This window comes from Anabrus simplex, chromosome 4 (assembly GCF_040414725.1).
Source record: "Anabrus simplex isolate iqAnaSimp1 chromosome 4, ASM4041472v1, whole genome shotgun sequence".
NCBI classification, from domain to species: Eukaryota; Metazoa; Arthropoda; class Insecta; order Orthoptera; family Tettigoniidae; genus Anabrus; species Anabrus simplex.
In genome coordinates, this window is record NC_090268.1 from 72,679,762 (window position 1) to 72,707,702 (window position 27,941).

General features: G+C 39.4%; 1 protein-coding gene across 9 annotated transcripts in view; it reads right to left on the reverse strand.

The window, feature by feature from the left end:
- The window catches only part of Piezo (piezo type mechanosensitive ion channel component), a 555,272-nt gene that overhangs the window by 261,457 nt on the left and 265,874 nt on the right, over nucleotides 1-27,941 (reverse strand). For all 9 annotated transcript variants that reach the window (XM_067145104.2, XM_067145105.2, XM_067145110.2 and 6 more), the window contains exons 4-7: nucleotides 19,658-19,777; nucleotides 10,459-10,719; nucleotides 9,491-9,737; nucleotides 6,576-6,732 (exon numbers count right to left, since the gene is read on the reverse strand). In XM_067145104.2, the coding sequence (XP_067001205.2) occupies nucleotides 6,576-6,732; nucleotides 9,491-9,737; nucleotides 10,459-10,719; nucleotides 19,658-19,777 (785 nt within the window). The remainder of the gene's footprint in view (nucleotides 1-6,575; nucleotides 6,733-9,490; nucleotides 9,738-10,458; nucleotides 10,720-19,657; nucleotides 19,778-27,941) is intronic.

The window sequence follows — 27,941 nt, forward strand, 5'->3', positions numbered from 1 at the left end:
TACTAACTTGTTTTAAAGTCTTCACCCACTACTCCTTTCTTCACTTTCTGGATCTCAGTAAAATAAATTCTCATGATGAAACTTCATTTTATGTTCTACCTCCCCCTATAAATACTTCATAAATATTAACCCACTTACACCCAAATTATGAATTCACAGACTGAAGATCAGCACACAAATATCTTCAAAATGGACTGCTATTCATGGAAATGTGAAATAAAATAGTTTAATTTTTTTATGTTCTGTATAAACACATGGGTTGTTAACAACCTGCCAAGTTCTTCTTTGGGAATGAGATTGCGAGACTTGACTAAAATTTTACCCGGCAACATTTTATTTTTTATGAACATAAATTTGATATAATTATAAAATGAGCACTTTCACATCAATAATGGCTATTGTTGCCTTTCATAACAATTTTTGTTTGCAGAACACAGAACTAAATCACACAGCCAACACTAATGTTCAAATACACTCATGGAAAATTGCAAAACCACGATCAGAAAGAGGAAGTAACACCGTTAGCTTGTTCACATTCTGACACTAAAACTGAAGGGTCACTGAATTTGAGAGGATTATTCAATGCTAACTCTGCTCCAATGTGAAGCTAGGAACAATTCAATCTGTGAGATCTGCACAGTCTTCATCACCAGAATCTGCATCTGTTGACCCCTCCTTCCCTTTCTGCCTACCATAAAGAACTATAGATTTCAGACTCCAGGGTGTCTGAGGAATCTGCTACTTCAAGCTCATTTAGAACGTCTGTACCCTTAGTTGTTTGGCTCTCCTATGAAAAGCAAATATATTAGCAAATGCTATGCTTATGTTTAAGTGTAATATCACCCTTCAATAAAAATATAAGTAAGTGATAATTATCAGGGAACTGCCCAGCGAGTCGTTTTTGACCCACATGATATACCAATGAAAACACAGGAAATTATGAACAATACACACGCAACTAACCAACTTTTCATCTATGCTACTCAAGTTTTAACTATCAAAGATTGCAAAGTCAGAAATGTTAATGTGCAGTACAAATAAATCTGCTAATAATCTTCTACCTAGTGAAACAACTGACAATCCATATTTATTTTATGGACTCCAAATCTATTATTATTATTATTATTATTATTATTATTATTATTATTATTATTATTATTATTATTATTATTATTATTATACGTTACAATTTCCAATTTGTAAGGACTTGATCAAGGGTCACATTGGAAACCTGAGGCATGATGGCGGACCGCACTTGAAAAATAGGCCAATTTTCGTAAAATTCTGCAAATAGTATAGAAGTGCCAGCATGAAATAATATGCTTAGTTTAATGGAAATTAAGGTTTGATCATTTTAACTGCTTAAAACACTATTTAACAATAGCATAAAAGAATGAAACTTGAATTTAAAATTTTTTTAAATCAATCTACTCAGATGAAGTGAATACTTATAAAAAGAGGAAATAATATTAAAGAATGAATTAATTATGACTTGGGTCTATAAGGAGTATAAAAATTTAAACATTTTTGAACAAACTATGTAATATTTTTTTTGTAAATTTTATTCACATTATTTGTGAAAACGGTCTTGCGGTCCATAAAATATGGCTCTGCGGACCACCATTTGGAAACCCCTGGTACAGAAAGATAAGGTAATGAAAAGGAATAATGAGAAAACAAAAACGAACATGAAAATACAAAAAGGCCAAGGACTGTCTCCATATTATCTCTTCAAATACTGTCACCTTCTATTAGAGTGGCCTCTCCTCATCAATCCCAATTCTTCCAGTCCCCGATAAGCTTGTTCGTGCTTCTCAGCTTTATCAGCCTCATTGAGAGGCCATCTTGGCAGATCTTCATTTGTTATGAAAAACGTGTACGGTAATAAGAAAGCTGGTTAAAGAGAGGAAAAGGGAAGAAACATAAAAAATCCTATTCATGTTTGTCTTTGTCTGTGTAGGTAGCCCCTCATTAAATATTGATACCTTGATACCCACCCTTCTGATGAAGCTGGAAAGCAAAAACAAGCTGGGGTTTTTTTTTTTTTTTTTTTTTCCCAAGAGGGAAGCCATACTTTCCAATGTTGACTTAGTTAAATGAGACATAAAAACTCTCCAGTCTGTCAAACACACAAAATTTCTATTGATTTGTAAAGTCAAAATTTCAATATAAAATTATAACACAATAAACATGCCTGTAAAAAAAGCTAATGAAACCAACCTAAATGACCATACACATTTAAAGAATCTACTTACTACTCTACTTACATAACATTTGGTCAATACTTACTCTTTAAATTAACGCTTAATGGCCTTTAGAGTATGGTATATCATAAAAATAACGTCTAATAAATACTCTCTATTTCAATTCCGCACTTTATTTAACCCAAAATCATTAACTTGCATTTATCCATAATACATAAAATACATTTTAACGTGAAGAAAATTAATGACCTTCTTTCCCTCCTCTTCCCCTCTCCAGTAGATGAAGGGAAGTTTCACAACACACGCATCGTTCCGCCCCTACTTCCCCATCCCCTCTCCACGGTACAGTATGCTGATTATAACATGGTGAAAGACTGACGTGCTCTCCCCTATCCAATAGGAAAGATCCACAACGTTCCACTCGCCCCTCCCCTGCTTCCCCTCCCCTCTCCGCGGAACAACGTGCTTTGCCCAAAACCTTCCACTAGCCTTTCCTTGACTCCAGTCATGAAATAGTGTTTAGAGACATAGAATTAAGCTTCAGCAATCCAGATAAGTACAAAAATGTTTCATTGTATTAATACGGTGATGGTTGACTTCTTATAAAATCATCATTATTTGTTAATACTTGTTCATATTATCACCTAATTCTCAATAACTGACAAGTCTACGCAACATAAAAAATACTGTACATACATGTGCATGATTTAAGTGATTTGATAGAACCTGAGGATGTTCTTGCAGAACGAAACATGTCATACTTTGTATAATAGTGTATATTTTTTACAAGTATGTTACAGTGTTATAATTTTATACTGAAATTTTGTGGGTTTGACAGACTGGAAAGTTCTTATGTCTCAAAAACAAGCTTGTCAAAGTCTGTGAAAATATGGACGTAGAAGAACTGGAAATGATGAAGAGAGAACCAGTGTACGAAGATATGCAGATTGTCCTTGAACTTCAGTATTTTCATGTTTGCCCTATCTCTTCTTTTTATTAATTCAGCTCCCCACATTTACCCGTTATTGAGTTCATCTTATTATATGTTCCTTTTCTTGTTCCTATATTTCTATACAGGGTGTATCTGTGATGGAGGATGGCAAATGGATCAATTTGAGATAAGGAACCGCAGTCCGGAACCGTTTAGTCTAAAGGTATTAATAATCCAAGCTGCTTAATGTCCGTCTGCCCGTCCGTCCATCCATTTGGATAGGGCTGATCAAAGTACCACTTCAACCCATAAACACAGACTGAAGCCTCCAATACAGACATTGCATACCAATCACATCAGTACACAGTACACCATCTGAATTGGAATGTTTGAGTTAGTATCCTAGCCTCTTCTGCTCATCGGGATTGTCTCCCCTATTATACTCTTAGCACATGTGGTGTTCAGTACAGTCGGAGGTATCAGACCGATTTTTGCTTTAACTTTTGACTGCCAGCTGCAATGGTGTAGTAGATAAGACGTTGGTCTACTAATCCTCAGTTAACGGGTTCAAACCCAACGGAGGTCAGTGGCTTTTAAGGGTATTTAAAGGCGACAAGCCCATGTCGTTGGCTTCTGGCACATTAAAGAATGACTGCAGGACGAAATTCCGACACCCCAGCGTCTGTTAAGAATGGACGATATAGATGTTGATTCCCATAGGAAACCTGAGATATTTGTCCCGAATGAGTAAATTTATAATACCAGTATAAATGGTCCTTTACTGAACATTATAAATTTTCCAACTAACTCATTCCTGGTTGCCAGCGTTTTGCCCCAGTAGCCTATGCAGTGGCCTCCACGGTATGCACTAGCCATGCATCTTGGTGGGTGTGCTGTTTACCAACTGATGAACCCAACTTAGCACACTGGGGCAAAACGCTGGCAACCAGGAATGAGTTAGCTGGAAAATTTATAATGTCCAATAAAGGACCATTTATATTGGTATTAAGAACGGACAGATATTAAACAACTTGGATTATTTTGATTCGGGGAATGTTTCCGGACTATGGTTCCTTATCTCAAATTGATCCATTTGCAGTCTTCCATCATCCCTGAAAGTTTGTAACATCATCATGGATACACCCTGTATACATTACTTATCATTAATTTTGTGTTTATTCTCATCCTCATTCCTTGTATCCTGTCTTTGGTGTATGTTTGTTTAGAGGATTGTGTACATTAATGGTAAGTGAAAGAGAGCTAGAGATTAATGAAAGAGAGAACAAAAGCTTGGGTTTTTCAATCAACCAGCACATGATAAATGTTCAGATTAGTGGGTTGGCAAATTAAGCAACACTGAAAGTTATGGTTTCTGAAAAAGAAAACAAATTTAGTTAAAAGCAGCTGATATACTGAGTGGGAAAATAAATTTGTTCTGTGCAGACATGAATATTCGGCTGAGGAATACACACTCCCCTTACACAGCCATGACAGAGAATTTGTTGAGATCACCACAACCAAGGGTACAAGAACATAGTCAGCTGTTCATCCTTTGCATAACTGTGACATTACAAGAATCTGATTTAAGATCTGTTAGTAGAGATTCACCTTTTTTTTTTTTTTTTTTTTTTTCCTCCCCCCCACACATTATCTTTCACTATGACATCACAAGCAATCCACTTCTTGCCACTAGTCACCACCTGTTTCTGGAAAGAATTATGTTGATTGAGTCTGCACAAAGAACGGTAGACAGATACATGCTGACCCAAATTCTGTTCGCTCAGTTTATGTGGTATCCAAATATCACAGTGAAGAATGTAACTACTGGTAAGAGTCTTCAGATGGTTCTTCTCATTCTTCTTTGTCTTAGTGTTTGTCCTGCATAGCAGAATCTGCTGTACTGCAAGACGTGACACTTCACACTGTGTTCAGCGTTGTCAGCTGCCATTCCCACTCTGATCATATTTTCTTTGATAACACTCATCCATCGTTTCTTTCACTGTCCTCTTTTGTCGGTATACTGGAGGAGAGATTTTGAGTGCAGTTTTAACAGCAGAATTTTCAATGCTCCGGATTACATGGTTGTACCATCATAGGCAATTTTCTCAAATTTTGTCCAGTATGGATCACACCAATTTTTTCTCTAATTTCTTTGTTTATTGTGTGGTCAAGTCTGGTATGACCTAGTGACCATCACAGCATCGTTGTTTCTGCGACATGGAACTTCCGTTCTGGTTTTCTAGGAATGAGCCAACATACAGCAGCACAGGTTTCAACACGATCAAACATGGTTCCTCGCACTATGGGTAAAGCCCTGCACAGATATACAAAATATTATCCGCGTTCGCAAATCATTATCCGCGGATACCGTAAATATTTAACTACAATATATTACATCCAAGGTACTGAAATGGGTAGATCTGTTAACATACAAAACGCCTGATATCCGGCACCTGAACCCGTTCAGTCACAGGCTTATGAGGGATTTTCTCTTGCGACATCTACCGACATACTGACCTTTCCTTCCTTCCATTAACTGTGGGCAGGAGCCAGTTAGGCTTAGGTCAGATTTATGGCTTTATGGTCTCAAGGTTCTTTATATATCACCATTCTCCCATATCATTGTCAATGGTCACCTAACACCAAGCAAAAATAAGGGTATACCTGAGTGAAAATCAATACACGTCATTATTTCAAAATTATCGGCAAAATTATCCGCAGTGCCATACAGTTTGCATCCTCCAAGACTAACTTGGTGGGCATCCGTGCAGGGCTCTAACTATGGGATGATATATTCAGTTCTTGAGCTTATTCCTTCACTTATTATTCCTGGATTGTTTTTCAGTAAAGTCCTCAGTCAGTACTCATCAGTCTCTGGGAATGAGATTTACCTTTCAAAGCAAAATTTCCAGATTGAAATCTCAAATATCACTTCCAGCATGTCCAATCAGTTACAGCAGCTTCACCATAAACAACAAAACTCTTCCTGTGGGTTTGCACAGCAGTTTTTCCCCTGCAATAGTAGAAGAGTGTACAGAGCCCAAAATGTCCCTTTAAACTTTCCAAGTTGACAAACACTAAACCAGTTGGAGTGTAATAGATGCATATAATATCACAGTTATAAAACTGAATTAACAGCTGACAATATTGTTGTACCCTTGGCTGTGGTGATCTTGGCCACTTCTCTGCCTCGGGTGTATATCGGGTGTGCAGCTTCATCAGTCGAACATTAGCGATTGTACGGACAGAATGAACTTATTTACCCATTCAATTCAATACCAGCATTAGTTGACCCCCCTCCCCCCTATATGTGTATATAAAATAGCCCCTCATCCTTCTGATAGGTTAATGCTCAAATATATTAGCCAAACCAAACTAGCAGATCAATTTCAAAATCAAAACATGCACACTTTATTCATCAACAGTATGGTATAACTTACACGTGGTCTTATGAGAAGTCGTCCTTCAAGACAAAGGATGAAGTAAAGCCATAAGAGAACAATGGGATTAATATACGATGCCCACTCTGCCTCTACGTACGTTATATTACGAGGATCTGTGCAGTTCGTCACTGCTAATGGTGTCAAACCTAAGTATCTGGAAGTAAAATGCTTAAAAATAGATTAAAATAGCAATTGTATGAACATCTATGTCAATACTTTAACAAAAAAATATGTTTTAAATTAAGGATACATGCATGTACCTAATTATAGTATGAATAAATTCAAACATAAGTACCCAAAAATTAAACCATGGTGAGATGGCACATGTCCCAGTATATGTACCTTACATTCAAACATGTCAAAAATAAATTGTAATTGTTGAAAGGTTTCATTTATTATAGTTATGGGCTAAAAGTCAAATTTCCATGTATCCATGAATACCGTACTTCTTTGCCTCAATTTTATTCAATTCATATATCAATGGCATGTCTTAAGCCAAACATTTATACTAAGGTATACCGGCACATGGGCCTTATGAGATGATGTATCACACAGTAACCTAGAAAAAAAATGTTTTCATGAACTAGTATGATTTTAGAAGTAGTTTATGTTGTATATTAGAGTTCCAATACAACACGTTTATTAATTGATTTTCAATTAAAGTACAAATACATCACATTCCTTCTAATGGAGAAATTAACATAAAATATAAGAGTCTTCATACTGAAATCCATATAAGGTTATTTTCACTGACACAATGTTAACAGAAGAACCTAAGATTATCCATTTCAATGTCCAATGATTAAGGTACTTGTTTTCTAGATTTTTTGGTGAACTGCAATTTACCATAACTTTTATAGTCTAGAATAACTATCAGCTGACGCGGTATCACCAACATTGAATAAACAGCAAATAAAGCCAATTTACATATAGTCCTGCGGACAATAATCCTACAAATACTTCAGAAGTCAGAGCTTGAAGGCACTAAGTCTTGGAGTGAAATTCCGTATGGCTGCAAATCAGTCCACTTGTCTGTCACCTTATTAAACAACGAGTCGCTGTTTCCGGATTGCGGTGTTAGTGAATCCTTGAACAGAGCAAGCCTGCCTGGACTGCCTCAGAGAGGCATTCTGCTTCTCCCAGCCACGTCGTGACTCCTATATATACTGTTAGCCACAGTCACCTGACCAACTCAGGCGTCATCAGCAGCCCACAGTCTGCGATGTTCGAACCAGCACTACTACAGTTTACACACCAGAGTTCTTTCATAGCATAAACGTGCGAACAGTGCTATGACAGTAAATCAATGAATGTGACAGTGGACAGCTGTTTGTTATTCAGATTCTCATTTTGTCTACTCCCCTTAGGAGTGAAAGAGCAACAGTTCCTTCAGTTCTTCAGTGAGGTGAAGGAATCAGGATTCTTTTTTAATACAAACTTTCTTTCCTGGTGTCCTTAAATTTTGAGTTCTGCTTACTTGATTCAGTTCAAATATTCCAGTTCATATGCAATTAACTGCCCCTGCTTCAGTGATAGAGATACAAGCATTATGACATTTAATGCATCGTATCTCGATTTCCTTACACTTTGGATCCTGGGGTGGATCAGGGATTCAGATTTGTAGGTTTATTCTCTACAGGAAACTTTGGAAAGGGTTACAAGTTTTCTACACTTTGGAGAGTACTGAAGGTTCTTACTGAAAAAGTATACATCAAACATCAGAACAGACATTTAAGATCTTACTATTATAATTGACAAATATGAAATGTACTTTGAAATGAAAGCTCAATAAGGTTCACTTAACGTGAACTTGTAGGGTGTCAAATAACAAAGTGATGAATTTTATGGACTGAGCCTGTGAGACAGAATTGGTACACACAACTGTGTTACACATTTTGGAGAAATGCTATGTTTAAAAAAAAAATCAATGAGCTCTGCACAGATAGGGAATCTGCCACCTGGGCGACTGCCCTAAATGCAGATCAGTATTGATTGATTGATTCTGATTGAAATGTAGAAATGACAGTGATTCATTGCTGCTCACACCTGCTTTGCATGTTATGACTGTGAAGGAGAGATTTTTCTGCGCTATATCATTATGCTGGACCAGACATGGGTTTGGTCATACGAGGCTGAAATGAAACAAGTCCTGAGGTCAGACTTTCATTGCACAGTATTAGCCAAATCTGTGACCAGCTGTGAGAAAAAATTGGGACTTCCATCTACAGAACCCTCCCTTATTTTGCTGTACAGTGCTTGAGTGCTTGTTGCAAAAGCTCTGGTTGAGTTGTCCATTTGGTAGGATTGGACAGTACTGTACCTTCCTCTATACTGCCCTTCTTTCAACCTCTGTAACTGACACTCTTTCTCCACTTGTGCTACGATGGTGATCTTTACAGGTCAATAGTACTCCTTGGACATTATATACATTGTATTAGAAATAGGGTTTATCTAATATATGTTAATAGCAAATACTGGAATCAATTTACCTAGTAGGTTTTGATTCCAATGGCATGCTGTACCATTAATCAGAGAGTGCATAATTTTTATTTATTTATTTATTTATTTATTTATTTATTTATTTATTTATTATTTATTTACTTCCTGGTGGGGGGGGGGTAACAATACCTAAATAAGACCCTGCTTGTGATCATTATGAGGGATTTCACCACAATTATTGTTTTCTGTTTCTGAGGCTAAATTAGTTTCTTTTCAAAACGGATAACTCAGCTGGCTGAGTGAACCCTGTTTCAGACTAAAATGTCAATGAAATATCTAACAAAAGACAAAACACAGAACCTACCGTATTATAAACCTGATATATACAAAAACCATCCAACCAGGACTGTAGCCACTCAGAGATGATCAGTTATATACACAATTTAAGTATAGTATAGAGGTTTTATACTCACCTGCAATAATTGCAGTCTTCTGTCACTAGTTCTTGTATCCACTGTAATTGGATGCCAAATAATGATATGATATGCAATGCCACTATAACCATGACACAATAAATGACAACTGCAAATGCTTGCCCTAAGTCTTTATAGCAGGCCCACCATGTCATACCACCAAGGAATGCTATGAAGTACACACTACCAGGTATGGATGGTCGCATCACTCCCGCAAGGCACAGAGACAGGAGAACGATATATTTTCCTTGAAGAAAAAATCTGTATTGAGAAATGTTTATTCCAGTAATAACATACATAAGAATGTATGAATAGAACTCAAGTTATCCACATTAACAGAGATTGATTTGACAGAATATGAAAGAAAGTCCTAGGAAGTTCATACCACAATTAATGAAATTCTTAATGAAATAAAAAGGAACTGCATAAAAAGAATATTCATTTTAAACAATAACAACTCATGTTTACTGCATGTTAACCACTAACTATAAGAAATTCGGATAGGCATGCAGTAAACAAAAGAAACCAGACTGACACCCCTCATTGTCTTATCTGATGTTGCTATGCAGTACATACCTTACTAACAAAATGAAGTAAAGGCATAAATAGTGACAAATAAACAATGCAAGTAACAAATTGGAGTGTTTCACCCCCTCGAGCTTAATTTTTCAAACCAGTAATATCTTAAACTTTAAACAACTGTTGTTCTTAAAAGGAATAATAATCTATCAAATGCACTGAGCTGAAAATACTTTCCTAGAATAAAAAGCACCTATTAACATTTCATGGAGATAGAACAAAATTGGTAACTGAAGTGACCAATAGGCTGATTTTGAATGCTACATGAAAAAATTTCTAACAGAAAGAAAATATAGACTATTGAAAATTAACTGAAGAGGATTATGGAGAAATGGTATACAGAAGAATAAACACTAATGCATATAATAAATTAAATTTCACTAACTCACCCCATGACACAAGAAAAGTGTAGCGCCTTTTATTCGTTGTGGGCACTGCAGTTGGTAAGATAGCAGTCGTGGACGGGACACTAAGGGTAGAGACATGGCTAGTCCGCCTTTCAACAACCAACTTGTTGCTCACTACGTACACTACAATTGAAGCCACTAGCATGAGAGCTTCTGGTGCCAAGGCACGAATTCCATCTTTCCCTGATATGCCATCTAATCGTATTAAACCTATGTGACGAAGAACTTTTTCTAAAAAGTTACCTGTAAATATAAAAAGAAATAACAACATTGTTAAGTGGTAAAATTTCTTATTCCAAAATAACAGTCCATAAGAAGGAAAAGGTAAATGAAATGCATTTTCAAAGACATTTAGACAGTGGATTGATTTAATTCACTTTCTGTTCTATGGAATTCTCTATAAGGAGACTGAAAGAAATAATAAGTAACAAAAGGATAGAGAAATCAGGAAAACTCTCCAACTTTTAACGTATCCACGAAGACGCACACGAGATGCTGTCAGTTGGAACAATTATTTTTTTTTAATTCGTTAGGGCCATCTATGGACCACGGTGCTTGTGTTTTAGCTGTTTCTTGAAGTCATCGTCGTTGTTTGCCACAATTGGTGTTCTTAGCGGCTGGTTTGGCAGCTGTTTTCTTGTTGGTACCTCGAGCTTTCCTGATGGCCCAGTAGTCCTTCATTTTCCGGCTAAATTCAATCTTACGTTCCTCAGACCATTTCCTGGTCACTGCTGTCACAAACAAAACACTCACATAACAAGCCACCATTTAAAAAAACAACTGACTGTCACTTCAATATGGAGACTGCAACCATTGCATGTCACCGAGTTCACAAGTATATTCTTGCTACGCCATAACCCTAGTGAACAATAACTCTCCAACCAATAACTCTCTTATCATTCAAGATCGTCTCCCTATGTATGTCCTGGCCAGGCTTCCAGAAAGATACGTTACAAGAAATATCTTCTCGAAAATTCTAGAGTGCTCAATACATAGATTGCGCCAATAATGTACAGAATATTCTCCATTGTTTTCTAGTGCCTATTACCATTCTGGAAGTTACAGTATGTTTCACTATCATGGATTACAAATTATAAATACAAGTAAGAATGAATTATATACAGGTTCTTACATTAATTGAACTTATATATATACACACACACACACTGAACAGCACAAAAAACGCAACACCCAATAAATTATGTGTAATTATCTATTTAATCGAAGTGAAGCACTTCAACCATTGTTTTCAGACGTTGGCGTTGCTTTGCGAGAAAGCAATGAAGTGTTGATTGTTTATTGCACTAGCCTCAATTGTTTCTTCCTGTGCAACCTGGAAAACACATCGCTGGATGTGAGCCAATAATGTTTTCCCGCTCTTGTAGCGCTTATTGTTGTGCCTTTAATTGTTCCCCTTTCAATCACACGTGTTTGTAGGATCTTTATGTGATTCTCTTAATCAGCTTTCTGGAGTAAACATGCCGTTAAGCCCTGAACAAGCTGCAAAAGCTGTTGCTTTGGTGAAAGATGGTCACAGCATGGATTACGTTGCAGAAGTGTTAAGTACTACACCTTCTACAATTTCCAGAACCGCACGAAGGTACAGGGAAACTGGAGGCTTTGCAAGGAGACCAGGATCAGGCCCGAGAAGAGCAACATCGGAGAAAGATGACCGCTTTTTACAACTTCAAGTTCTCCGCAACCGTCACACCACCGCTACTGAAGCACGAAATCGACTCCACCAAGTTCGAGGGGTCAATGTTGGTGAGAGAATCATTCAAAGAAGACTTGAAGAAGTCAATCTTCAGCCCAGAAGACCTGCTACAGGACCGGAACTCACCAGAGAGCATCGCACAGCTCGACTGCGTTTCGCAAGGGAACATCTTGGCTGGACAGTACAACAATGGGATCAAGTGTTGTTCACCGACGAGTCGTGATTTGGCCTCCGATCACCTGACGGAAGAGAGAGGGTCTGGACAAGGCCAGGGGAAAGGTATTCCCCTTGCACATTCTCATCCAAGACACCTTTTCATGGTGGTTCTGTGATGGTGTGGGCAGGAATCAATACAGCTGCAAGAACGGATTTAGTCTTCATGGAGCATGGGGGCCTTACCGCACATCGGTACGTGGAGGAAATCCTTCTGGAGCATGTTATGCCTTTCGCTCCGTTTATTGGTGATGGTTTTACACTAATGCACGACAATGCATGCCCACATGTTGCGAGAATTGTGCAACAGTTCTTGGATGAAACAGAGATTCATGCTATGGTTTGGCCTGCTTGAAGCCCAGATTTGAATCCCATTGAGCATGTTTGGAACCAGCTGGGGAGAAGAGTCTGTCAGCGCTATCCAGAGACCCTACAGGACCTACGGAACGCCCTCCTGGAAGAATGGGAGATGATTCCTCAACTGAACATTACTGCATTAATCAGGAGCATGCCTGAAAGGTTGAATGCCGTCATTGCTGCAAGAGGTGGCAATACACGCTTTTGAAGATGTGAACAGAGGTCCCCGAGATAGTCTCCGAGGTCTGTGAAGTGAAAGTGTGTAACATTAAAACAGAGTGCATTACCTTTATGTGCTTACTCAAAATTTCCTTGAAATGTGCATCTCGCTTAATTTGTTCAATTTGTTTACAATCATCTTTTCGTTTCATTGTTAGACCGTTAGATGGGACCGTACCATAATATTCCATCATAAGATAGTGGATTAGTGTCATAAAATAGAATAAATTTCAGATTTTGAAAGAAATTGAAGTGTTGCATTTTTGTGCCGCTCAGTGTATTTATGTACAACACATGTTTCATGACATAACCACACAAGCAATGCAAATTTATAATAATAATAATAATAATAATAATAATAATAATAATAATAATAATAATAATAATAATAATACAAATACTAACTGGATGTAACACTTCATAGAGCAATAATAATAATAATAATAATAATAATAATAATAATAATAATAATAATAATAATAATAATAATAATAATAATAATAATAATAATACGAGCACGATACTTGTATTATTTACCCATGGGTGAGAGAATATTGTTTTCAAGTTATATCTGTTTATCGCACTTGCATCACTTTAAACAGACTGAATACTTAAGACATGATGACCAAGCTTTTGGGCTTTTTAAGTGTCAAGGAAACAAGGTGAAATTCTTTACATATCACAGAGAATGGGAGTAGCACTTACTGCAGACCAATAGTAAAACATTCTTAAATTCAAACCTTTTATTGGAGAAGTCTTCCTCGGAAAGAGTAGAGATTTTTCCTGAAGACATGGAGTTAAATTCTCTGTGAAACGTAAAGAATTTCACCTTGTTTTCTTGACATGGCAAAAGCCCAAAAGCTTATCTGCAATTATATGCCGTGAAAGCTTCAATCTGAACAGAAGATTGGATATTTGGAGACCGCTAGAGAAATAAAGATGACTGCTGGTGATGTGATAGTGATGTGGAAATATGCAAGCTAAACACAACATCATGGCAGGATGGACTACTATTTATAGTTGAGGTTAATGACTATGAAGTACTGAAAAAAATGTGGTAGTTAAAACCATCAAACATGGACTGAATATTCACCCAAAAGTTGTGTAATACCACAGTCTAATATATACAGTCGTGAAGCTCTGATGATATTTTTCATCCGATGCGACTACAGCACTCCAAGCGGCGAGGTAGAGGCAACTTGCTAGCAGACAACAGGGAACGAATTACCACTACAGTCTAAAATGGTCATTCATTTCTGAACCATTCATGCAAATAATGTACTGACAAGGTTATTGTAATCCTTATGAAATAGTGGAGGAGGTCAAACAATTTATTTTGATGAGGAGTTCGAGGATAATATCAAATATTTATTTAATCTTCAGGAATTATTTTTTACTGCGGATTATAATATAAAATCGCTTCTAGAGGGCAACCGGTTCGAAATAGGTATATACCATCACCGACTTTTTTTTAGAGGTTTTTATGCTCTACAATTCGCGCGCTTACACATGGGGTCTATCGTTGACGGTTCAGGCAGCGTAAGCCAAGAAAGCAAGCGACCGAGCGCTGGCCTTCTTAGCCCAACTTGGCAGGTTCGATGTCGGCCGGTCGCTTGCTTTCTTGGCTTACGCTGCCTGAACCGTCAACGATAGACCCCAAGTGTGAGCGTACGAAATGTAGAGCATAAAAACCTCTACAAAAAAAGTCCACGATGGTATATACCGATTTCGAAACGGTTGCCCTCTAGAAGCGATTTTATGTTATAGTCCGTGATAAAACACATAACTCCTTAAGATTAAATAAATATTTCGATATTATCCTCAAACTCATCATCGAAATAAATTGTTTGACCTCCTCCACTATTTCATAAGGATTACAATAACCTTGTCAGGACATTATTTTCATGAATGGTTCAGAAGTTATGACCATTTTAGATTGTAGTGGTAATTCGTTCCCTGTTGTCTGCTAGCAAGTTGCCTCTACCTCGCCGCTAGAGGTGCTAGTACCGGGCGAGTTGGCCGTGCGCGTAGAGGCGCGCGGCTGTGAGCTTGCACCCGGGAGATAGTAGGTTCGAATCCCACTATCGGCAGCCCTGAAAATGGTTTTACGTGGTTTCCCATTTTCACACCAGGCAAATGCTGGGGCTGTACCTTAATTAAGGCCACGGCCGCTTCCTTCCAACTCCTAGGCCTTTCCTATCCCATCGTCGCCATAAGACCTATCTGTGTCGGTGCGACGTAAAGCCCCTAGCAAAAAAAAAAAAAGTGCTAGTGTCGCACCAGCTATCGAGTGGATGAACCTTCCTCTTATTAGAGCTTCGCGACTGTATATATTAGACTGTGGTAATACTACACTTATGGCTAGAGAAATGAAGTGCCTGAGAAGAACCATGAGAAAAAATAATATGGTGAGAAACTTTGATAAAAGAGAATGCCTGAATGAGAAACATCACTGTGGGACAAAAGTTAGAATAACTGAGTTATCACATCACAATAGATCAACAGAGAAAGTCAAAACAGATCTTTCAAGCTAGACAAGAGGTTTTAATTTCGTATGGCTATTTCTAGCCGAGTGCAGCCCTTGTAAGGCAGACCGTCCAATGAGGGTGGGCGGCATCTGCCATGTGTTGGCAACTGAGTGTTAATGTGGTGGAGAATAGTGTTGTGTGTTGTGTGTGAGTTGCAGGGATGTTGGGGACAGAACAAACACCCAGCCCTCGGCCATTGGAATTAACCAATGAAGGTTAAAATCCCCGACCTGGCCGGGAATCGAACCCGGGACCCTCTGAACCGAAGGCCAGTACGCTGACCATTCAGCCAACAAGTCGGACAAGACAGGAGGTGAGAAGAGGAAGATTCAGGATAAACTGAAACCAGTACATTTTTCAAATATCCCAAAAAAAAGAAAAAAACTCCGGATCAGGTGAAGAGATTGGTAACAGACCGAACTTCATTAATAAAAAATTAATAAAAAAGGCTCTACAATTAAAAGGACAAAGGACTAAAGGTGAAGCAGTAATTTCATAATATTATTAATGATCCAGCCATCATCATGAGTATACACTGACCATTAACAGTTATTTCAAGGTTGAGCAACTGTCCATAAAAGAATAATAATAATGTTATTTGCTTTACGTCCCACTAACTACTTTTTAAGGTCTTCGGAGACGCCGAGGTGCCGGAATTTAGTCCCGCAGGAGTTCTTTTACGTGCCAGTAAATCTACCGACACGGGGCTGTCGTATTTGAGCACCTTCAAATACCACCGGACTGAGCCAGGATCGAACCTGCCAAGTTGGGGTTAGAAGGCCAGCGCCTTAACTGTCTGAGCCACTCAGCCCGGCTGTCCATAAAAGAAACATTTCTCCTGTGAATATTAAGCACCCCACAGGAAGTGGAGTGACGAACAATATCACTGTCACTGAATAGTGCACAACTAGAAAAGAAGTCATACGAGGCAAATCATAGCACATATTGTGACAATATGATGAAAATCTGGAGAACAAATCCTGACATACAATCTGTGACAATAAAGTTTGGTGAATAGTCCTGTACTATCAACATAGATAAACAATGCATGACAGTGACATTACTGTCCTTCGAAATAGTCCCCTCCAATCAATATGCACTGCTGAGATCACCAATACATGTCCTGGGAACTTTGCAAGAAGGCTTCCTTTGGGATGGTGTTCAAAAGCCTCGCCCCGTTTCAATGGATATCAGGAATATCGTCAAATCTCTTTCCTTTCAAAGCGAATTTGATGCGTGACTTTTCGGCTCTCACCTTTTTCCGGCGAGGGGATCCCAGAAAATGCCGTTCCGTGCTTTGCCATTTCGTTTCAGGATCGTACCTGAGACACCAGGTTTCATCCTCAGTGACAATACAGTTCAAGAAATTTGGTGTCGCATCCGCCGTTTCGACAAAATCCTGTGAAGCCTCTAAACGTGCCTGCTTCTGATCGTCAGTCAAGTGATGTGCCACAAAATAAGAACACGTTTTCCTCTTCCCTAACTTCTGGGTAACGATTTGTCGCACGGATTCACGGTTAATCTGCAGTTCATCCACTATCATGTGCACAGTTGATCGGCAATCATTCGTCTTTAATGTCCTCACCTTCTCAATGCTTTCGTCCCTGATGGCAGTCGCCGGTCTTCCGCTATGGAGGTTGACAGAAACACTTTCCAGGCCTCCTCGAAAACGGGCGAACCACTCGTACACACACTTCAAGGACAGTGCTTGATCTTCACGATCACGTACCAGCAACTCATGCGTTTCTTTCGGTGTCATGGCAAGCTTAAAACAAAATTGTACATTGATCTTTTGGTCAATCATGTTTCTGCTCGCAATTCAGAACCAACGCACTAAACACGCACTGTGTCAAACAGGTCTTACATGGCACACACACAATGCTCAACTGAACAACGTTGGGAGCAGGTGGTTAAAACCTGCTGCTACGCAGGTGCAGCATGGTGTGTCGCCAGTATTGCCGGATTGACCGTTCCGACTTCATTCACCGAACTTTATTGACGAAGGTTGTATATAATGTCAAAGGTGTTGACGCACAACCAAATAATCCTGCTTGTGCCATTGCATGAACTTAATTGAGAGAGTGTGAAAATATTTTGACCATTGAATGCTGCTGAAGGTAAATCCTTGCCAGAAAACAAGACTGTGGATAAATGGTTAGTAAAAGTGGACTTTGTCTGACCTGAACTCCAAAAAATGCCCTTTAATATGAATTAGAATGACGACGTCATTCCAGATCCCAATGACCTATCTGATCTAGCTCTGAAAGGATGATTTGCTATTCTTACAGACACATTCAAACATTTGGCAGATAGATTCACCAGCAGAATTAAGGCAAAGGGTGAATCCACCACATGTCTAAAGAGTGACTAACATAGAAAATCTGAATATGATTTCACATATGACATTGTTTGTTCAGAGATTTTTTTAAAGAGATAGCATGACAAGGGTAAGTCAAAAAATAAGTTTCCCTGATACTGCTCAGTAAAAAGGAATGCAGTTCACTCCAACTTACGTATATGATACATTGTGCACAGGCACACAAGGTGGAAAATCAGAACTTTGGCACTGCTAAAGAACACAGAACATTCCTCTATGACAGTTGCTGGTAAGTGAAAGGAGAGGCTATCACCTCTGATAGCTCATGGTACAGCCTTTGATTTCAGATATGGCAGTGCAAGTGAACAGAACCATTCTTCAAAAGTCCTTCGATCAATCCATCCTGATTTGGTATTTGCATAAAGTTTTCCCTTCAGATCTCCACTGGTCCAAGAATCCCAGAGTTGCACAGTATGGTAGATAACAAATGGAGGCAACAATGTTCCATCTGCTCCCAAGGCACCATTATAGAAGTAGGTGCCTTAGAAGAGTTCGTAACCAGCTCTGCACGATTGCACCCATGTTTCACTACCACATGCTTTCTACCTGCATCGTCTGATAGGTTCATCTCATCATAGCTGATGATGCTTCCTGGTTCAACTTCTGTCAGTGTCATTTCCAGGTGATTGAAGTATTCATTAATTATGGCAGGCGACAGCGAGGCACAGCAGTGTTTAATTTCTCAGCAAGTCTTATCAGTGTTTGTTCATTTCAAAAAGATTTAGCCCAGTCTTTTCCAGGCATATTGTCATTAAATTGTTTGACCACATAGCCTTTCCTGTCTAAGTAGCCCTTCACTAACAGTCTAATATCACATGACATAAATGGAAATCCCCATTCACTTGCAGTTAGCAGGTTCTTTGTCAAGCTTACCTCTTCTTCAGTGGAGAGAACTGTATGAATGCCTATTGCTTTAGTGTGTCTGTCATGCAGAGAGTGCCAAAGGTTCATTTTATCAATTTCATACTTCAGAAGCTGTACAAATATTTAGCTTTGAATATTCGATCTCTACAAAGCTTTTTCCAAGTTTTCCCCAGGAGGCCTGTGGCGTAAGGTCGCCCATAAGAAATTTTCTTATAATTCCTAGCCATCGTGATCAACACCAGTATGGTACACTGTATGAAACAGCACTCTATATGAAGCAAGCTATCATGAACAAAAATTTATGTGTTAGCATATAGCTAAGTGATATGCACATCCTTAATGTATTTGTGATGATTCCAAAATTTTGTTCTACAATATTTCAAGCTTTCATTTCTGCTTATTCTAATGCATGTTTTTATTATCACAAATATATGGAGATACCAGTTAATCGCAAATCTTTCCAATTTCTGTAAATATGATTCTTACACAAATGTTTTTGAACTACAAATGAACAAGAACTTTATGATATTAGTGAACTATGTACTGTAATGCCACCTCGTGAAATATTTTCAAAAACTTGTAACAATTTAATTTCAAAAACTTGTAACAATTTAATAGGCCAACTGTATGGTTGTCAACCTTCATATGAAATATTTTCAAGGAGATATCAATCATAGTAAAAATAAGTACAAAATAACATGAAGCTACGGAACGTATCAAGTCATCCAAGCGTATCAGGTCACCGCATATCACGGTATGCAATATAACAGATACTGAAAATTAACATTTCTTGATATAGGTGTTTTTTTTAATGACATTTTCCAGAGGATAACCCACCAAGTATAAATGCATTTACAAGTGTCAAAGAGACTCTTATTGACAGTATAAGAGGAATAATATTATACTTACAATTTTCTAGAAAGTGGCCGTAAGGCTGCATGGAAAGTAACACAATTTGAAAAGACAATTGTGCTATGGAAGTGAGAATACTGCAAACCATAACAATCTGCAGATATCTCCCTGTAGCCCCTGGAAAAAAGCAAATCCAACATATTAATGAATGGAATCAAGAAAAATATATTTTGTTTTGATTGGTACATTTTTAAATAAACATGAAAATGTATAATTGTTAGGTTCTTCAGTTTGCCAAAAATAATTTTGAATAGATGCATTCATAAACTATCTGAAAAAGAAAACGTACGGTACCAGAATTGCACCTGAAAAATAAATAACTTAATTAAAATAGAATTACCAAACTTAATTGTTTCTTTTCCAGGTATTATTTATTTATTCAAAATCACGTTTGGCAAACTAAAGAACATAACAATTATAAATAAAGCATCCATTTCCAAAGGGTTCCTTGTTAACCTATGTGAAAAAAATCACATTCCATCATCAACAGCTTATCTGTGCGCCATCTACACTGCCTGACAAAAAAGGTTAAGCACCCAGAAGGAGTGATTGAAAGTGAATAAAACTACATATGCTGAAAGACCATGTGCCTTTAGTGAATTGATTGCAATGTGGAAAGAGACAAGGCCATTGGCAGTTACAGGTGGAATGTTGGCGCCAGGTCAGTAGGGTTCACAATTAAGTATTTATTTATTTTCCACCTAGTCGATACAATGATTGCTTAAGGCAACTTTTAATGGTCAAAAGTGGTACATGTTTCGTATATTATCAACATCTTCAGCCACATAACACTGTTTAGATGAAAAATATATAAAATTGACAAAGTAATGCTTTAGATGAAGTGTCCTTAAAATTAACATAAGATTGACAAGATTAAAACAAACAAATAACTCAAGAGAAAATATATAAATTATTTCTACAATAGAAAGCAGTCGTCAAGGAAACACTTGTACAATATTCCATAGAGAAATTGTCCTAATAAATATTCTTTTCTTAATAATTCATGAAAAAAGATCAATTTATAAATTAAAAATTATACAATTTATAAGTAATTATCGAAATGAAGAAATCCTGATATCACAGTGCAGCTCTTATTATTAATGTAGATGAAAATATAACTAATTCCTAGTTGTCAAATTTTATTAAGCCTGCTTTCCTTTGGAACAGTAACTCCTGTCATTCTTTCACAGTTTTGCGCCGGGTGTAATATTGATGATGCGTTGTTCCTTGCTCATGCACCTGAGGAGGTGGAGGAGCGGGGGATATAGGTGTGTCAAGAACTTCCTTGCTGTCACCTATAGCTTCAACTGAGGAGGAATAAGTTGTAGGGCTATCTGTAGGTGGAGAAATTCCAATTCTTTTTTCGTGATCCTTCTCAAGCATTTTCAAATATACTAGAATTTGATAATATAATGGATTCTTATATTCTACAGCCTCATTAAGGTTATCCTTTTTCTTTACAAGTTGGTCTAGATGAATGTACAGGTCTTCATAAGTGTTCATTAAGCTGCCCTTTCTTATGTAGGTCAGTAGGGTGTCGCACCTTCCCTGGCCGTGCATGCCCTTATGTGGTTCAGAATGGTGTCAAACAGCCTTTGGATCCTCTCCTGAGGCAAGTTCGTTCACAGCTGTTGCAGCTGTCCCTCCAGATCCCGCAGCTTGGTACTGGGACAAAGCCCCCTTCCAATGTCATCCCACATATGATCAATGATGGAGAGGTTCCCAGGGGTCTTGCTGGCCACGGGAGAACCTCAATATGCTCTAGGCAGTCCACAGACACATGTACTGTGTGTGGACATCCATTGTCTTGTTAGAACACTGTCCATAAGGGGTAGGACGTGCAGACGCAGAATGTCTGTGACGTATTACTGTGCCGTCAAAGTCTGCCGAAGCACTATTAGAGGTAACCTGAACGCATATCCTATGGCTCTCCACATCATGATGCTAGAGATTATGCCTGTGTGTCTTTCCACAAAATGGGCAGGATCTGCCCTCTGCCCTCAACGCCACCAAACCTGCACATGATTGTCATTGGAGGTTATAGAGAAGCAGGACTCATCACTGAACATGATGCAACAGCAGCAAGGGCGCCCATGCCCGGGGGCAAGGAGGGGGCCCCCACCTCCTAGCTTTTAGGAAAAGGCAAAAATCTAATGTACCTTTCTTTCAAGAAAATGATTTAAAAGTCAGTACTATGTAGAAGTGGTAGTACCACCCCCCACCAACAGGCAGAAGATACCATGGGTGTTATAAAATACAGTAGAGACAATATGCAACACACTGCAAGATATTGAGGGACAGCGATTAGAGCTCTGTCTAGTGGAGTGACCTGGAGTTACTGATTCTCTCATCATAGCACGTGTATTTGTTCGTGAAGTTTTTGGCATTATTTATGCATTTGCATTAAGCTAACATAAGTAAATAGTAGCGTGTGTCATTCCTTTATCTCTCCTGTCAATATGAGTGGAAAGATATGTGCTGCGTTTGGCTGCAATAACTATGAAGTGCAGAAGGATTTGCGGTCTTCCGTTTCCCTCATGACATATATATTCTTCCAGTTAAAGAGATTTTTATAGTACTTCCTAAACTTCTGACCTCCATGACCCATATTTTATATTTTAACTGGCTTAAAATATAATAAGCTTATTTTATTGTATTAATGTAGCATTTAACCTTCAATACCTTTGTGTTGTTGTAGGTGTGATCTGTGGGTTTCGATTTAATTCAGGAAAATGCATATGTGTGTGGCTGGTTGTGTTCCAAGTTACCCCATTTGGAATGCTGTAATGCGTTGTCAAGCACTGAAGAAAATATGGGTGATTTAAGAAATTTACATATTTTGTTGAAAAAATATGATGATGCAAATTGACCTTACTGTCCTTCGAAATAGTCCCCTCCCATAACTATGCACTGCTGAGTTTGGTGATACATGTCCTGGAAACTTTGCAAGAAGGCTTCCTTTGGGACGGTGTTCAAAAGCCTAGTCACGTTTCGTTGGATGCCAGGAATATCATCAAATCTCTTTCCTTTCAAAGCGAGTTTAAGTCGTGGGAATAGGAAGAAGTCTGGAGGATTGAGATCTGGCGAGTATGGGGGATGTTCAAGTTGCACCACCCCCTTTTTGGCCATGAAATGTTTGACGATATTGGCTGTGTGTGAGCGAGCATTGTCATGGACAAAAAACCATGAACCTTGTGGTGCGTACTGGGGTCGTAGCTTGCGTAGACGTTTCATGAAATGGGTCAAAATTTCAATGTACCGTGCAACATTCAACGTCGTTCCCTCGGGTAGAAATTCCTTGTGGATAACGCCTAGACTATCGAAAAAGGTGATGAGCATCATTTTGATGCGTGACTTTTCGGTTCTGACCTTTTTCCGACGAGGGGATCCCGAAGAACGCCATTCCATGCTTTGCCGTTTCGTTTCAGGGTCGTACCTGAGACACCATGTTTCATCCTCAGTGACGATACAGTTCAAGAAATTTGGTGTCGCATCCGCCGTTTCGACAAAATCCTGCAAAGCCTCTAAACGTGCCTGCTTCTGATTGTCAGTCAAGTGATGTGGCACAAGACGAGAACACATTTTCCTCTTCCCTAATTTCTAGGTAACGATTTATCGGACGGATTCATGGTTAATCTGCCATTCATCTGCTATCATGCGCACAGTTAATCGCCGATCGTTCGTGATTAATGTCCTCACCTTCTCAATGTTTTCATCACTGACGGCGGTCGCCGGTCTTCCGCTACAGGGGTTGTCAGAACCACCCGGCCTCCTTGAAAACGGGCGAACCACTCATACACACACTTTGAAGACAGTGCATGATCTTCATAAACACTTACCAGCATCGCATGCCTTTCTTTTGGTGTCTTGCCAAGATTAAAAGAAAAGTGTTCATTGCTCTTTTGGTCGTTTATGTTCCTGTTCACAGTTCAGAATTAACGCACTACACACGCACTGTGTCAAACAGGTCTTACATGACACACACACACACACACACACACCCTCAACTGAACAACGCTGGAAACAGGTGGTCAAAAACTGCTGCTATGCAGTTGCAGCGTTGTCAATCAATCAATCAATCAATCAATCAATCAATCAATCAATCAATCACTACTGATCTGCATTTAGGGCAGTCGCCCAGGTGGCAGATTCCCTTTCTGTTGTTTTCCTAGCCTTTTCTTAAATGACTGCAAAGAAATTGGGAATTTATTAACATCTCCCTTGGTAAGTTATTTCAATCCCTAACCCTCCTTCCTATTAACAAATATTTGCCCCAATTTGTCCTCTTCAATTCCAACTTTATCTTCATATTGTGATCCTTCCTACTTTTAAAGGCATCACTCAAACTGATTCGTATACTGATATCCTCCCATGCCATCTCTCCAATGACAGCTCGGAAAATACCACTTAGTCGAGCAGCTCGTCACCTTTCTTCCAAGTCTTTCCAGCCCAAACGTTGCAACATGTTTGTAACGCTACTCTTTTGTCGAAAATCACCCAGAACAAATCGAGCTGCTTTTCTTTGGGTTTCTTTTCCAGTTCTTGAAGCAAGTAATCCTGGTGAGGGTCCAATATTCAATACACTGGAACCATACTCTAGTTGGGGTCTTACCAGAGACTTATATGCCCTCTCCTTTACATCCTTACTACAACCCCCAAATACCCTCATAACCATATGCAAAGATCTATACCCTTTATTTACAATCATATTTATGTGATTACCCCAATGAAGATATTTCCTTATGTTAATACCTAGGCATTTACAATGATCCCCAAAGAGAACTTTCACCCCATCAACGCAGTAATTAAAACTGAGGACTTTTCCTATTTGTGAAACTCGCAACCTGACTTTTAACCCCGTTTATCATCATACCATTGCCTATTGTCGCCAGTGTTGCCGGATCGACCGTTCTGACTTCATTCACCGAACTTTTTTTGTCACAGGTTATAGTTATGATTCCTTCAGTCATTGCAGAACACGTCGCGTCACATTTCGCAGATACGTCCAGCTCTAGGAGATAAGACTCTGCATTTATACCCATTACGCACGAGGCAGAGGCACACCATCTCTCCTTCGCCTCTAATGTTTCGCATTCCTGTAATGCGCCTTTCACGGAGTGGGAATTGCGGAGTGCGCTCGCGCTGTGCAAAGACACGACTCCTGGAGCGGACAAAATCCACAACCGAATGATTAAACATTTGTGTGACCGACGTCTCAAGGATATCCTCACCCTGTTCAACAGAATATGGAGTGAGGGTGTGTTTCCAACTCAATGGCGTGAGGGAATTGTGATACCAATCCCCAAGCCCGGTAAAGATCCAAAACTTCTGGATAGTAATAGGCCAATATACCTTACAAATGGCCTTTGTAAGCTATTTGAAAGGATGGCGTCTTGTGTGGGTAATGGAAAAGGAAGGCCTCTTGACTAACTACCAGTGTGGTTTTAGCTTTCATCGGTCTGCCACTGATCATCTGGTCAGATTGGTGAGTGCCCTTCAGGAGGCCTTTCTCCGGAAGGAACACCTATTCGGCGTGTTTTTTGACCTGGAAAAAGTTTACGATACTACCTGGCGATATGGGATTCTCTCCACACTACACCAGTGGGGATTTCGTGAACATTTTCCCACGTTTATTGAAAATTTCATGCCCCTCCGTCTCTTTCGAGTCGGAGTAGGGAATGAATTTTCTCAATATTAGTTCAAGAAAATGGAGTACCTCAGGCATCTGTACTGAGTGTCACGCTGTTCGTAATCGCCATCAACGGCATAGTTGCCGCTGCTGGGCCCGTAGTCCGCTGTATGTAGATGATTTAGTTCTATATTACAGCTCCAAGGGTGGCGTTTCCTGAGAGACAGCTACAGCAAGCTATTGTACGTCTCGTTGGCTGAATGGTCAGCGTACTGGGCTTCGGTTCAGAGGGTCCCAGGTTCGATTCCCGACCGGGTCGGGGATTTTTAACCTTAATTGGTTAACTCCAATGGCTCGGGGGCTGGGTCTGTGTGGCGTATTCAACATTAGAAATCATCCTAGGAAGGGCCCTCATCTTCATCTTCACAGACATGCAGGTCGCCTAATAGGCCATCTACTAGAAAAGACCTGCACCAGGCCTCTCGGAGGCCATACACCATTATTATAGCATGCTATTAAACGAGTCGACAGATGGGTCCTGCAACATGGTTTTCAATTTTCAGCGGCGAAAACCTCAGTTGTGCACTTCTGTAGACGACGGCTTGTGCATCCGGAACCAGAACTCCGCTTGCGAAACAGTGTCTTACCAGTGATAGACACTTGCAGATTCCTGGGTCTCCATTTTGATAAGAGACTAAGGTGGCAGCCCCACATCCGTCAGTAATTGAAGGTTGCCTGCATGAAGAGACTTAACATGCCTAAGTTTCTCAGCGTCACTTCGTGGGGGGCTGACCGTGCGGTGCTGCTACGTTTCTACACGGACTATGGCAGTGCGGCTTATGGCTCAGCATCAAAATCTACGCTGAGCCTTTATGACAGAGTTCACCACAGTGGAGTTAGGCTGGCAACGGGAGCTTTCCGCACTAGCCCCATTCCCAGCCTACTCGCTAAAGCGGGAGTTCTATCTTTACGAATAAGGAGGCAGCAGTTACTCTTCACGTACGCTGCCAAAATTCGTGAAATACCGCTACATCTAAGCTATCAATGCATCTTTAGTACCCAATACCACCCAATGCCACACGGCCAGTAGGGTTTTGAATTGATTGCTTGTGTCGTGAATTAAATAATATATATCGGTGGTTGTCTTGAATAGACCTTTTAGCGAGGCATCTCCGTGGTTGGTTTCGCGACCAGACATACGTCTAGATCTACTCCGTGGACCCAAGGTAAACACGATTTCCTCCGTTTATCGGAGGTATTTCCAGGACTTCGTTCTCCAGTATCCGGCTGCGAGACATATCTTCACGGATGATTCGAAAATCGGAGAAAATGTTGGTTGCTCTTCCGTCACCGATGATATGAGCACGAAGATCTCGCTTCCTAATGTATGTAGCGTGTATACGGCGAAGCTTTACGCCATCTTAGAAGCTCTGCAGTTTGCACTGGATGACGAAAGAAGCCATTTTCTTATGTGTTCCGACTCGTTAAGCTCTCTGCAATCTATCGACATCTGTTTCTCGCAACACCCACTGGTGGAGCAGATTCATGATCTTCTAGCCAGGTTAAGTGATGCTAGCACCAGAATGACTTCGCGTTCCTCTTCCAAGCCACGTTGGGATTGCGGGAAATGAACTTGCGGATAACGCTGCAAAGGAAGCGGTACTTTCACCTACCAGACCTATTAATGTACCTGCTAAAGATATTTGTTCTCAGCTACGTCGAACCATCTTGGCGTCCTGGGAATCGGAGTGGCTAGCTATTCGAACTTCCAACAAGATGAGAGTAATTAAGAAGACAACCTCCGTGTGACGGTCCTCTTTCCGACCTTCACGAATAGAGGCCACAGTATTGTGTAGACTGCGGATAGGTCATCGACGATCTACGCACTATTATCTCTTAAAGAGGGAAGACCCCCTACCCCCACTGTGTTCTTGTGTACCGACTTCACCGTGGCCCACATCGTCACAGAGTGGCCTAAGACAGAGAGAGACTCGGCCTCCAGGGAACACTCGAAAACGTATTAGCCGATGACGCAAATACTGCTGATCTCGTCATCTGCATTATGTGCGACAGTGGGATTATTCAAGGGTATGTAAATTACACTCAGGGAACGCACGTTCCCTTTTGATTCGTTAGTATTTTTTCGGCTTAATTCAATACTTTCGTTTTATTTTGTACTTCATTTCCAAATTCCTTTGTTGAATAAATAATAGTTTTATTTTAAATTTCTTTTCCACTTAATTTGTTCAGAGGGGATGATTACCTAGTTGTACTTCCTCTTAAAACAGAAATTACCACCACCACTTAGACAAAATTCGCCGCATCTTGCCCTTTATTTATTCGATATTTTCAAGCGAGAACACTCACTCAACGAATCACTTTCATGCAATCACTTTTTACCATAGTGTATCAGACACCTGTCCAAGATTATGATGATAGTATCTCTAAAGAAGGCTTAACTGTTCTCTCAGTACGCACAATAATCCACCCGCATTGCGTTATATTCACTACCATTGCACTGACTGACATGCTGAGAAAGAGAAATTCATGTCTGGTTCAGTATACCGAGAATCTGAAATAGCAATAACTGTTCGCAAACGAGAGATTTTTAACAGTGCAATATATCAACTTTGCCAACGGCTGTAGCCGTGT